This window comes from Microcaecilia unicolor, chromosome 6 (genome assembly GCF_901765095.1).
Source record: "Microcaecilia unicolor chromosome 6, aMicUni1.1, whole genome shotgun sequence".
In the NCBI taxonomy this organism is placed as follows: domain Eukaryota; kingdom Metazoa; phylum Chordata; class Amphibia; order Gymnophiona; family Siphonopidae; genus Microcaecilia; species Microcaecilia unicolor.
Genome location: NC_044036.1, coordinates 327644117 through 327657988, shown reverse-complemented (window position 1 = coordinate 327657988; position 13872 = coordinate 327644117). Strand labels below are relative to the sequence as shown.

The window sequence follows — 13872 nt, the reverse complement described above, 5'->3', positions numbered from 1 at the left end:
CAGTGGACTTTGATCCTGGGGAACTGAGTTCAATTCCCACTGCAGCTCCTTGTGGCTCTGGGCAAGTCACTTAACCCTCCATTGCCCCTGGTACAAAATAAGTACCTCAACATACGTACCTGAATGTAGTTGCAAAAACCTCAGAAAAGTGGTATATCAAGTCCCATTTCCCTCCCCCCCCCCTTTCCCTAAAAAAACCCCCATTTTTTGTAGATGTGGTAAAAACTGGCCCGGCACACGCCCAATACACTCGCCTACACTAGCGCAGGCTAATGTTTACCGCAGCTTAGTGAAAGGACCCCTCAAACAGGAAAAGAAGACCAGAAAGATAAAATACTGTGGCAGACTTTGGAAATACTTGGGATGGGGGGGGGGGGGGGGGGGAAGGGAAAGTTATGGAGGGAGGAGCTCGTGTTGGTTTGCAAATGAGGATGTGTAGACCAGACTTGTACAGAAAAAAAAAAGCAACTCAGCTGCAGTAATGAGGGCGCGTGTATTGGACACACGCTGGAACATTTCTCCAGCGTGTCTGGGGAAAAAAGACCTTAATGCCACCCATTGCCTTAGCGGTAAGGGCTCACACGTTACCCGCACGGCAACCGGTTAGCACACGCCAACTGCTGCTTACCACTGGGAACGCCCCTGCGGTAGAAAACAGAAAATTATTTTCTGCCGTGTGTTTTTGGCTCACGCCAAACTTAGAATTACCGCCAGGCACACTTGCTAGCCGGGCAGTAGTGCTGATTTGACGTGCGCTGCATGCACGCAAGCCCTTACCCACCTTTGTAAAAGGGCCTCTCACTGAGGCAAACTGGATGGGTCAACAGGTCTTTAATCTGTGAGTAGTCACTATGATTTCCCTGACCTCTGCCCATGCTTGTTTCATTTCAGCTGCTTTGAGCAAAATGTAGACCTCAAAATATTTTCTTCGGCATGTATTAACAAAATTCATAGTGTAGATTTTTTTTAAATTGTGCCCATGTAAGAAAGCCCAAAGACATACTCTTTATACAAAAATAAAGCCTCCTTTTCTTTTGTAAGCGGCAGGTGCAAGTTTTCACATTCAGACGGCTTTGTCTTGACATTCTAGGGAAGTGGAGGTAGCTTCAGATCCAACAGGCTATAGGCAAAAATGTTCCAGAAAAGAGCAAACAGCAGAAAGAGGATGTAGATAGAGAGAAAAATCCACCACAAGGACTGATCTTGCAGCCTCTGCTCATAGTTCCTAAGGACCACCACACCCAGCGTGATCCCAACCAGCACCCCGCTCAGATGGGCTACAAAACTGGGGTGTGGGCAAGGAGGGTAGGTAGATGGGTGGAACCTCAACCACACGGCTCTTCCAAATTCAACGCTCACTGCAGCACAAAGAGAAAAAGGAGATGTCACTGTGACAGGTATCCATTAACTGACGATACAATTACCAACCGTTTTAAGAAGGCGGGACGGGGGAAAACGCAAAACAAATCAAAGAATATTAACTCTTGTTCCCTTAGGCTTCTAGGGCTGGTGTCATGGGTGCTGTGGTTGTCTGGATCTTGCCGCATCTGAGTAAGCGGCACAATGGCTGAAACATTAGTTCCACCCACTCAGATGCGGCAAGACCCGGACAACTGCAACGATCAATATTAATTCTTGTTTAATTTATATCCTGCTTTCTGACTGTAGTGTTGTTCACATCACAGGTAACTAAAGAGAAGCACTTGTCTTGTGCAAATGAGGACCTGTGATAATTATAGACTTAATCATTTTACCTATTCTCTGCACACAGTTTCAGCTAGCTTTCTTGGATACGTTTTCACTCTGGGGGGACCTATTAGAAGGAAGATGGAAGAAATCTTTCTGGGTCAGATCCACAGAAAAACCAAACCATGAGATGTATTTTCCTATTCATAAAACACAGCATTGACAAGCTGGTGTTTTCATACAGAAAAAGCAACACACGGGTCTGAAAATTTCTACCTAAATTTGTATTTGGGTGAGCAGGGGCTTAGAACGGTTCACACATAAATATTTATTGCCCTTACAAAAGCTAAAAGGAAACTCAGGGGTCATTTTACTAAGGTGCGCTGAAGAATGGCCTGTGCTGGTGTAGACGCTCGTCCGGTCCATTTTTCAGCAATCCTGCAAACAAGGCCCCTTTTTTGCTGAAAATGGATGCACGTCAAAATTTAAAAATCAGTGTGCGTCTATTTTGGGCCTGAGAACTTACCGCCACCCACTGACTTAGCGGTAAGGTCTCACACATTAACCGGGAGATAATCATCAGCGCGCATACGCTGCCAATTACCGCCCGGTTAGCACCACATGATAAAAAATTTTTAAAAATTTCTGCCACTCATATCGGACACGCGCAAAACATGGAATTACCGCCCGGGGCATGCGATAGCTGGGCAGTAGTTCCAAACTGACACACGCTGGACGCGAGTAGGCGCCTACGCACTTTTGTTAAAAGGGCCCTTCGTTTTTATTTTTAGTTTGATTCAAATGTTTACCCTTCTTTAGGAGGTACATTCTACTATGTTATCTTCACTTCCACTAAATGCCAGTAGATGGCATGATGGGAACAATCAGTGCCCACCACGGGAACATGCTACCTGCACAAATTCATCTCTTTTTGGTCTGTCACCATTTTTAGCACTAGCTCCCTTCTAAACACTTCATTTTAGATTTAGATTTAATTACTCACCTGTCCAAACCTGAGCCCAAGACCGTTTATATTCACATACTTTAGATACTAATAAAACTTCTTCCGGACGATAGGTAAAACTATTTAACTGGCCAGGAACAGCTTCTGGCCGGTTCAGGGGCGTAGTCAGACTTCGGCGGGAGGGGGGTCCAGAGCCCAAGGTGAGGGGGCACATTTTAGCCCCCCCTGGCACCCCTCCCCCCGCCATTGCTGACTCCCCTCCCGCCACCGCCACCACCACCTTGACCCCCCCCCTGCCAACACCCTCTCGACCCCCCTCCCGCCGCCAACCCTCCCCCGCCTTCGCCTACCTTTGCTGACGGGGGACCCAACCCCCGCCAGCCGAGGGCCTCTTCTTCCTTCGTGCAGGACGTTAGACTCAGAAACAGAACGAAGGAAGAAGAGGCCCTCGGCTGGCGGGGGTTGGGGTCCCCCGCCAGCAAAGGTAGGTGACGGCGGGTTGGCGGCGAGAGGGGGGGTCGAGAGGTTCATCAGCAGGGGGGTTCAGGGCCAAATCTACGGGGACCCAGGCCCCCATGGCCCCATGTCGCTACGCCCCTGGGCCGGTTATATAGCCTAAAGCCAGCTAAAAGCTAATAGTCAGTGCGAGACAGCCGGTTATCTCAGCTGAATATTACCACTTAGCAGCTAGCCCAGCCACCAGCTACATTGACATAGCCAGGTAGCGCCAATATTCATTGGCCAACTGGCTGTTTAGCGGCCAGGTAGACCCACGTAAATAGCAGGTCTATCTTTGACCGCTATAACTTAGCCGTCAGCCAATGAATATTGGCTGAACCAGCTACAGTGGGGGAAATAAGTATTTGATCCCTTGCTGATTTTGTAAGTTTGCCCACTGACAAAGACATGAGCAGCCCATAATTGAAGGGTAGGTTATTGGTAACAGTGAGAGATAGCACATCACAAATTAAATCCGGAAAATCACATTGTGGAAAGTATATGAATTTATTTGCATTCTGCAGAGGGAAATAAGTATTTGATCCCCCACCAACCAGTAAGAGATCTGGCCCCTACAGACCAGGTAGATGCTCCAAATCAACTCGTTACCTGCATGACAGACAGCTGTCGGCAATGGTCACCTGTATGAAAGACACCTGTCCACAGACTCAGTGAATCAGTCAGACTCTAACCTCTACAAAATGGCCAAGAGCAAGGAGCTGTCTAAGGATGTCAGGGACAAGATCATACACCTGCACAAGGCTGGAATGGGCTACAAAACCATCAGTAAGACGCTGGGCGAGAAGGAGACAACTGTTGGTGCCATAGTAAGAAAATGGAAGAAGTACAAAATGACTGTCAATCGACAAAGATCTGGGGCTCCACGCAAAATCTCACCTCGTGGGGTATCCTTGATCATGAGGAAGGTTAGAAATCAGCCTACAACTACAAGGGGGGAACTTGTCAATGATCTCAAGGCAGCTGGGACCACTGTCACCACGAAAACCATTGGTAACACATTACGACATAACGGATTGCAATCCTGCAGTGCCCGCAAGGTCCCCCTGCTCCGGAAGGCACATGTGACGGCCCGTCTGAAGTTTGCCAGTGAACACCTGGATGATGCCGAGAGTGATTGGGAGAAGGTGCTGTGGTCAGATGAGACAAAAATTGAGCTCTTTGGCATGAACTCAACTCGCCGTGTTTGGAGGAAGAGAAATGCTGCCTATGACCCAAAGAACACCGTCCCCACTGTCAAGCATGGAGGTGGAAATGTTATGTTTTGGGGGTGTTTCTCTGCTAAGGGCACAGGACTACTTCACCGCATCAATGGGAGAATGGATGGGGCCATGTACCGTACAATTCTGAGTGACAACCTCCTTCCCTCCGCCAGGGCCTTAAAAATGGGTCGTGGCTGGGTCTTCCAGCACGACAATGACCCAAAACATACAGCCAAGGCAACAAAGGAGTGGCTCAGGAAGAAGCACATTAGGGTCATGGAGTGGCCTAGCCAGTCACCAGACCTTAATCCCATTGAAAACTTATGGAGGGAGCTGAAGCTGCGAGTTGCCAAGCGACAGCCCAGAACTCTTAATGATTTAGAGATGATCTGCAAAGAGGAGTGGACCAAAATTCCTCCTGACATGTGTGCAAACCTCATCATCAACTACAGAAGACGTCTGACCGCTGTGCTTGCCAACAAGGGTTTTGCCACCAAGTATTAGGTCTTGTTTGCCAGAGGGATTAAATACTTATTTCCCTCTGCAGAATGCAAATAAATTCATATACTTTCCACAATGTGATTTTCCGGATTTAATTTGTGATGTGCTATCTCTCACTGTTACCAATAACCTACCCTTCAATTATGGGCTGCTCATGTCTTTGTCAGTGGGCAAACTTACAAAATCAGCAAGGGATCAAATACTTATTTCCCCCACTGTATATTTTTAGCGGCCAAAAACCCGCAGAAATCCAACGTGGTTATCGGATACGGACCTGGCACTGAATTTCAGGGTTAACCAGGCTCCCTTCCGTAGTCTCAATATCGGCCCCCTTGGGTCAACTATGGGTCATTTTAACACTTGCACTTTTTACTTATGTATTAACTCCCTGTTCCAATGCATTGACTTGGTGGCATGAAATGTGAAAAATGTTAGTCTAGATTCCTGGACCTCACACTTGCTTTACTTTGTGAAGAGTGTTCAGTGCTTCCTCCAGTGCCTCACCATCTCTAGCTTCTAGCTTCTTTCACAGGGGCAAAAAAGTAAATATATATATTTTTAAGAGGGTGATATCATGTTTTTCTTGCAAAATCACTTTGGGCTTGACTTTTGTTGAAGAAAGGCATAACATAAAACATAAGGGGAGTGGGTCTGAGGTTCATCTAGGGTGGCAGAGCAGGTGGGGGGAAGAGGGGTTGGTGGTTGGGAGGTGTGGATAGTGGAGGGCAGACATATACGGTCTGTGCCAGAGCCGGTGATGGGAGACGGGACTGGTGGTTGGGAGGCGGGAAATACTGCTGGGCAGACTTATACGGTCTGTGCCCTGAAAAAGACAGGTACAAATCAAGGTAAGGTATACACATATGAGTTTATCTTGTTGGGCAGACTGGATGGACCGTGTAGGTCTTTTTCTGCCGTCATCTACTATGTTACTATGTTTTGAGATCAGGGCTTGTTTTAAAATGTTTTAGGTTAAGACATTAGAACATTTTTACCAATATGTTTTAGCTTATCAGCTGTAGCTGTGTGCTGAAGGAATACAGGGGCCCTTTTAAGAAAGGGTTGCCATGTGGCAACCCAGAACTACTGCTGGCAATCGTTCTACCTCAAGCTCATGTCATTTGCGGTGCACCGGAAAATATTTTTGTTAGTTTTGCCGCAGCGCTAACCCAGCGCTAACAAGTGCTCCCTGCCGCATGGCCATGTGGTACGAGTAATCTTACCGCACAACCATTTTATTTTTAGGGGCTTTTTTTCCCGCTGCAGTAAAAACGGCCCTTTTTACCGCAGGGCCCTTTTTACCACAGCTTTTTAAAAAGGACCCCACAGTGCATAAGTTCGACTTGGTACTACAACGATTGCTGTTGTACAATGTCTTTTGGTTGTATGTTTTTGTTTCTTATTTTCACTAAAAGAAGTTACAAAAAGAAAGCAAAGTTCAGGCAATCCAGGGTTAACTCCAGCAAAGCTGGCATCACCATATCTCCATGACTGATATAACGAACTTTACAGTTTCACAATGACCTGATCGTCACTTCTTCTTTCTCTATTAGTTTCAGCCTCCTGCCTCTCACAGATGGCACTATATACAGCCAGACGTGATTAGAGACATTAACATAAATTCCAGGAATTAATAAGGAGATATTACCATTAAAATAGCAAAGACAAACAGTACAGTGAACACAGGGAGTCTGAATCCTTTGGGCACACTTGCTGCACCAGGAAACTTACTGCAAAGCAAGGCAACAGCTACCCGCACCAACTTGAAATGGCACTTCATCCCTGCCCAGTTCTGAAAAGAGTGCAAAGAAAGAAAGTTAAAACTTCAGTTCTTGCAGTTATTGTGTTAAAGACATAAACCCCCCCTCATCTGATACGCATTTACACCACTGAGGTTGTAGCACAGTTTGTCGCTTCTGGAACAGAGCTAAAAAGAAACAAAACAGATCCTCCCCCCCCCAAAAAAAAAATATAGCAAAATGTCCAATTTATTCCCCACTAAAATAATTAATAAATAGTTAAAAGCCCGACACGGCCACGTTTTGCCCTTTCAAAGGGCTGCGTCAGGGGCTTGCAACAGATCCCAGAGGTGTTCTCATAAAACTTCACCTACTGGTCTAAACAACTTTTCTCCAGAAAAGCAGCAGCAGTAGTGGTGAATAAATTGGACATTTTGATATATTTTTTTTGCGATCTGCTTCTTCGTGCTGGATCTTGTAGTCTGATCGCCTATTTGCTTTCTTGGATCTTCTGGAACAGAGCCTTACACCCTTCTGATATTATGATCTGCTTTGCTGAGTTATATTTTTATCAAAATAAAAACAGAACATTTTGAAAAGATAAGGTATGCTTGTGTTCTGGAGGCATGGCTTGCTGAGAAAAAGCAATGTGCAGTAAATCCTGAAGAAATGCTACATAAAAATCACACAGCATCATGTAAAAAGAATGTATTACACATGCTACATGCATGAATTACCGAAGGGGAAAATTGGGAAGCCCCAGCTGATCCCTATGACACAGTACAGGTATGTCCATAGAAGCACAACATACACACACTGGTTGTATGGATTTGGCGGGTTTTTTTGTTACATTTGTACCCCGCGCTTTCCCACTCATGGCAGGCGCAATGTGGCTTACATGGAGCAATGGAGGGTTAAGTGACTTGCCCAGAGTCACAAGGAGCTGCCTGTGCCTGAAGTGGGAATCGAACTCAGTTCCTCAGGACCAAAGTCCACCACCCTAACCACTAGGCCACTCCTCCACTGTTGCTACTATTTGAGATTCTACATGGAATGTTGCTATTCCACTAGCAACATGCAGATCACCAATGTGGACGCGCAGGCTTCTGCTTCTGTGAGTCTGACGTCCTGCGTGCAGGACGTCAGACTCACAGAAACAGAAGCCTGCGCAGCCTTCTACATGGAATGTTGCTAGTGGAATAGCAACATTCCATGTAGAATCTCCAATAGTAGCAACATTCCATGTAGAATCTCAAATAGTAGCAACAAAATCTCCAATATTAGCAACATTCCATGTAGAATCTCAAATAGTAGCAACAGAATATCCAATATTAGCAACATTCCATGTAGAATCCCCAATAGTATCTATTTTATTTTTGTTACATTTGTACCCTGTGCTTTCCCACTCATGGCAGGCTCAATGCGGCTTACATGGAGCAATGGAGGGTTAAGTGACTTGCCCAGAGTCACAAGGAGCTGCCTGTGCCTGAAGTGGGACTCGAACTCAGTTCCACTAGCAACATTCCATGTAGAAGTCAGCCCTTGCAGATCACCAATGTGGCCGTGCAGGCTTCTGCTTCTGTGAGTCTGACGTCCTGCACGTACGTGCAGGACATCAGACTCACAGAAACAGAAGCCTGCGCAGCCTTCTACATGGAATGTTGCTAGTGGAATAGCAACATTCCATGTAGAATCTCCAATAGTAGCAACATTCCATGTAGAATCTCCAATAGTATCTATTTTATTTTTGTTACATTTGTACCCTGCACTTTCCCACTCATGGCAGGCTCAATGCGGCTTACATGGAGCAATGGAGGGTTAAGTGACTTGCCCAGAGTCACAAGGAGCTGCCTGTGCCTGAAGTGGGACGTCCAAATTGTTATTTTTGAAACCCATTTTCCAACTGTTTTTCTATGCTGTTGGTCAGCAGTGCATCCAAATCTGAAGGGGCATGTCAGGAGGTGTTTAGGGTGGGATATGGGCGTTCCTAATACTGGGATGTTTTCCAGCCATAACGGAACACAATGAAAATGCCCAGGACTAAAACTAAGATGTTTTGAGCTAGACCTATTTTAATAATGACTAAGCCACAAAAAAATGCCCTAAATGATCACTGTAGGAATAAAGAAATAATCCCCCTTTACTACCCCAGGGGTCACTGAGTCCCCCCCCCCCAAAAAAAAAAAAAAAGATGTGAAAGAAACAGTACATACCAGCCTCTATGACAGCTTCAGATATTATGGCCAGTCCTATTAGAGCAGCAAGCAGGTCCCTGGAGTAGCCTAGTGGTCAGTGCAGTGCACTAAGGAGAAAGGGACCCAGGCCCATAACCCACTATAACTGTTACACTCCAAAACCCACCAACCTACTGAACCCACATATAGGTGACTCCTGCAGCCATAAGGGCTATTGTAGTGGTGTATAGTTGGGTGCAGTAGGTTTTTGATGGGTTTTGGAGGGTTCACTATACCTGGGAGCTTTTAGGTGGTCTACTGCAAAGTCCTCTAGCATAGCAGCCAGCTCTGTGGGTGCTCTTGGTGCTTGAGCACCCCCAATATTAAACAAACTCCTTGACCGTGTCCAGGGACAGCTAGTTTTTTTTTAAGTTGTATTGAGAACAAGAACCTCATACATGCCAATAAAGAAGTACAGCTAGAAAATATAACACGACATTCCCCAATCTCAACCCCAAACCCCAACCCAGGATGTCACTCAATATGAAAAGCAAACCATCCCCTCTCCTTCCCCCTCAACTAGGGTTACCATATGTCCGGATTTACCTGGACATGTCCTCTTTTTGAGGACATGTCCGGGCAACCGGGCGGGTTTTGCCAATCTGCCCGTTTGTCCGGATTTCTGGACAAACGGGCAGGCTGGTGGGCAGGCCATCCTATAGGACGGCCCGCCCACCAGCCTGCCCATTTGTCCAGGAATCCGGACAAACGGGCAGATTGCTAGCCTCCCCTCCCCTTACTTAATACTGCCCTGGTGGTCTAGTGACCTCTTCCGCTTTCGGGGCAGGAAAGAGCCCCCTCTTTCCTGCATGCATCCTTCCTGTTTCTGATCTCGGCGCCGATTCCAAATGGCTGCCGAGAGTTGAAGTCTCGCGAGGTCACTTCAACTTTCGGTGGCCATTTTGAATTGGCGCCGAGATCAGGAACAGGAAGGCTGCATGCAAGGCAGTGCTCCGGGCAGGAAAGAGGGGGCTCTTTCCTGCCCCGAAGAGGTCACTAGACCACCAGGGCAGTAGTAAGGTAAGGGGAGGGGGGTGACGGGGAGGGGGAGTGACGGGGTGTGTGACAGGGGGGAGGGGAAAATGTGTCAGGGGCGGAGCAACCCATGCCCTCTCCAGCCAAGATATATGTTCAAAACTTTATGAAAAGATTGAATGTGTCCATTCTTCAATGCAGTCAACTTAGTTTTATAAGACAAATAAAGTTTAGTTTTTTTAAATAGTTGATCTGTTGATGGTGTGTGCTTTTGTTTCCAGTGCGCTGCTATTTAAAGTTTGCTTGCTGTAAAAAGGTAGCAAGCTAGTTTATGCAAGTCCGGCTTGATGCCTACAGGCTTTACATGGAGTAAGCAATGCCACGGCTGCAGGGAATAGCGCCCTGCGGTGATCGTGGCAAAGAGGTTTAACACTGACTGCCAAAAGGTTTGAATCTTTGGATATTGCCACCAGATATGGTAAAAGTCATACCACAGGCTTGCCAACATTGCGCTGTGACTGTTTTAAACATTTATAAAGGAGAGCCAGAGTGTAGTACCACTTGTAGAGAATCTTATAACCATGGGAGTGGCTATAGACACTTTCAATAATTTAAAATCTTTTCCCAAGTAGCAAAGTCAAGTGGTTGGTGAATGTCTGTTTCCCACTTAGTTGTATAGGTTAGTATAGGAGTGGTATGGGAAAGTACAGCTTGATAAAGGCAAGATATCACTCCCCTGTGTGGACCGCATCTCGGTGCTTGCTCCAGCAAAGTTTCAGGTAAAACAAATTCACTTCTAGCCTGTCTGGTTATCAAGTCTCTAATTTGTCTATATACAAAGAAATCCTGGGCTCTCAAGCCAATTTCCTCTTTGAGATCTTCCCATTAAATAAATTCTCCTTCCTCCCATAATTGTCCCAAGGTCCGAAGGGAGTTATTTGCCCATCGACTATAAGTACCCTGAGATATCCCTTCTAAATCTGCTAGTGCATGAAGAATTGGCGTAGAAAGGAAATACCGCCGTTCTGGAAACCATTTCAAGCAGTAGACGAGCCAAGGCATGAGAGGGTATTTCATTATTTTTTATTTTATTGAATTTCTATCCCACATTTTCCCACCTATTGGTAGGTTCAATGTGGCTTACATGGAACCATGGGGGTGATTACAATGTATCAAGTGGGATTAACAGTTCGATGGAGACAGCGAGAATCTATAGAGGTCTCTCATGGAAGTATTGAGCTGGTTAAAACCTTAGGCGATCCCATGTGGTTTACATGATTCATAGACAGGGGTTAGAAAGACGGTCGAATAAGATCACAGCAGAGACAAAATAGGGTTGCATCATTGCTCATTAAACTAGGCAGGGGCTGAACTAAGACCAAGGCTTGTCTAGGGATCCATGATACTGCCCAGACAGTACATAATGAAATACTTTCCTTTTAAGCTCAAGAAAAAACTTTTTGGCAATTGGGATAGGGAGGGCCATAAAGAGAAACAAAGGTTTGAGGAGCAGGGTCAGTTTTACAGCATAAATCCTCCCCTAGCCAAGATAAATTAAGTCTTTTTCAATGGTCCAATTCCCCCAACAACTCCTGAAGATGCATTGGAAATTCAGAGCAAAGAGGTCAGAAACAGAGCAGGACAAATGCACTCCTAAGTATTTAATGGAGGTAGCCATCCAGCGAAAGGGATGCTTGCTCAGAAATTCCTTCTACAATACCGGGGGATAATCAGATTGAGAATCTCAGATTTAGTCATGTTAGTGTGAAACCCAGACACTGCTCCAAAGTCATTCAAGGAGGCGATCACCTGTGGCAAGTAAGCAGTGGGATCTGTTAGGGAAATCAAAATGTCATCAGTGAACAACATTATTTTATGTCGTTCTCCCCTACAGTTAATTCCCATTATAGCCTCATTAAGTCGGATAGATTGCGCAAAGGGCTCGATGGAGAGTGCAAATAACAGGGGGGAGAGTGTACAACCTTGTCTAGTGCCCCTGTACAAATCAAATTCTGCTGAATAAGTAACATTAATAGATAAAGTAGCTAGGAGCTTATTATACAATGAATGGAGCCATCCCAAGTAGTTACCAGAGATACTCAATTTGCCCAAGACTGCAAAAAAGAAAAGCCAGTTCACCCGATCAAAAGCCTTTTCAGCATCAACCGAAAGTAACAAAGCCTGCTCTTGCAATTTAGAAGCTGCTCGATCAGGTGGTATTAGGGCCCTGAGCATATTATTCTTTCAGTTCAAGTATTCCTCCTTTCAACTCAACGCTAGCCTCAATGGCGAATCTTGGAGCTTCACAACAAGAAGTGAGAACTTCGAGCTAGTTCTGCTCTGTCATAAAGGAATGGTGCTTCTGCAACTCAAACCTACATAATTCAATTCTGATTGTATTTATTTCTGACATTTATAAGTCACCTTTCCAAATCAGTGCTCATGGGAAGTGTGCCATTTCAACGGTGAACAAAAGAAATGCAAATGCATCAATTCCATGAGCATAAAACTTAGTAAGTCACAAAATAACACATCAAACTACAAAACAAAGCAATACTAATGCAATGCAAATATGGCAAAAATACTTTATTACAAGTACTCTAATTTTATTCCTTAACTGTAATGAAGAAACCCTTCCACACAATCAGGATAATTCTATAAACTGGTTCCTCAGTTTAGGTGCTCAATGCTGTGAGCTTAATGCAAATTCCATAACGTCTTCTTGGCACCAAGATTCTGTTACAGAATACGATCTTATCGTTGGTCTAAGTACACACCCTCTTATGCCATGTCAATGGCAGGCATATGTTGGAGTGCATAATTTATAGTATTCTAAAACTATTTGCATAACTGGGAGACGCCCATAGCCTGTCCATGCTCCACCCATGAGTACGCCCCCCCCCCCCCCCCTTGCAGTTAGGTGCTATGGTACTTAGGTTCTACCCTAGGGGCCCTTTTACTAAAGGGTTGCGGTGCGGCAACCCGGAACTACCACCGGCTCAATGCGGATGCCGGCGGTAGTTCCACCCCCAGAACGCGCCATTTCCAGAGCTAGCAGAAATATTGAGAAAATATTCCTCAGGGGGTTGGTTACCCAGTGGTAATCGGGCAGCGTAGTGGGCTGCCCAGTTACTGCCGATTTAGCACAGGGGCCCTTACCAGCACTTCAATGGGTGGCGTACTCCCTTCCGAAATGGCCGTGTGGCCATTTCATTTTTAGTTATTTTCACCCGCTGCGGAAAAGGGGCCATGGTGCACGGAAAAAATGGCTGCCACCGCTAGAATTTTCAAAAGTCTTGGTAACTACACTCTGAGCTTGAGATTCTCAGAATCTTCAGACTCTTATCAACTTTAAAAGTCACTGCGTCACTTGTAAAACTATCAACAATGCATCAATTGTAAAACTATCCATATAATTGGCCTAAAAGGAGAGCTGGCTATCAAGAATCTTGTTTTTTTCTCTATTGAGCTTCAATTTAAAGGTATTGGCCCATAATTCTAAAAAGTCCAAACCTTTTTTTGATGTCCTCCAGTATAATATTATCTCCAAAGGAATAAAAATAATAATATCATCAGCATAAATAAAAGAACAAAACCCAAATTCAACTAATTTCCTCCCTAAAAACACCATCACTATATTAAATAATGTTGGTGAAACTGGCAAACCGTGGAGAACATCAAAATCAGAAACCCAATCAGAAGAAAAATGACCTGATAGATTTACCTGATATGACCTACTTCCTAAAAAAAACCCTTTAAACCACTGACTGTAGGCCCGCCATCCGCTTTTAAAATAAAAAGACAAAAAGGACCTGAGCTGAGGAGGGGCGGCAGGGGAGGGGTTAGGGAAGGAAGGATAGTGAATGCTTTCCAAGTGGCTTTATGGAAAATCATTTACGGAGATGCCCCAACCTACATGCTAGACCTAGTGGACCTACCACCCAGAAACGCTAAAAAATCTTCCCGCACCTTTCTCAACCTATACTTCCCCAGTTGTAAAGGATTAAAATACAAAATAACACACGCGACCAGCTTTTCTTATATGGGCGCACAGC

General features: G+C 45.3%; 1 protein-coding gene across 1 annotated transcript in view; it reads right to left on the bottom strand.

Annotated features, from left to right (window-relative positions):
- Positions 1 to 864: 864 nt before the first annotated feature.
- Positions 865 to 13872, bottom strand: part of RHBDL3 (rhomboid like 3) — a 156081-nt gene continuing 143073 nt past the window's right edge. Inside the window, exons 8-9 of the mRNA XM_030208407.1 lie at positions 6601 to 6661; positions 865 to 1358 (exon numbers count right to left, since the gene is read on the bottom strand). Of these exons, the coding sequence (XP_030064267.1) occupies positions 1087 to 1358; positions 6601 to 6661 (333 nt within the window). The 3' untranslated portion in view covers positions 865 to 1086. The remainder of the gene's footprint in view (positions 1359 to 6600; positions 6662 to 13872) is intronic.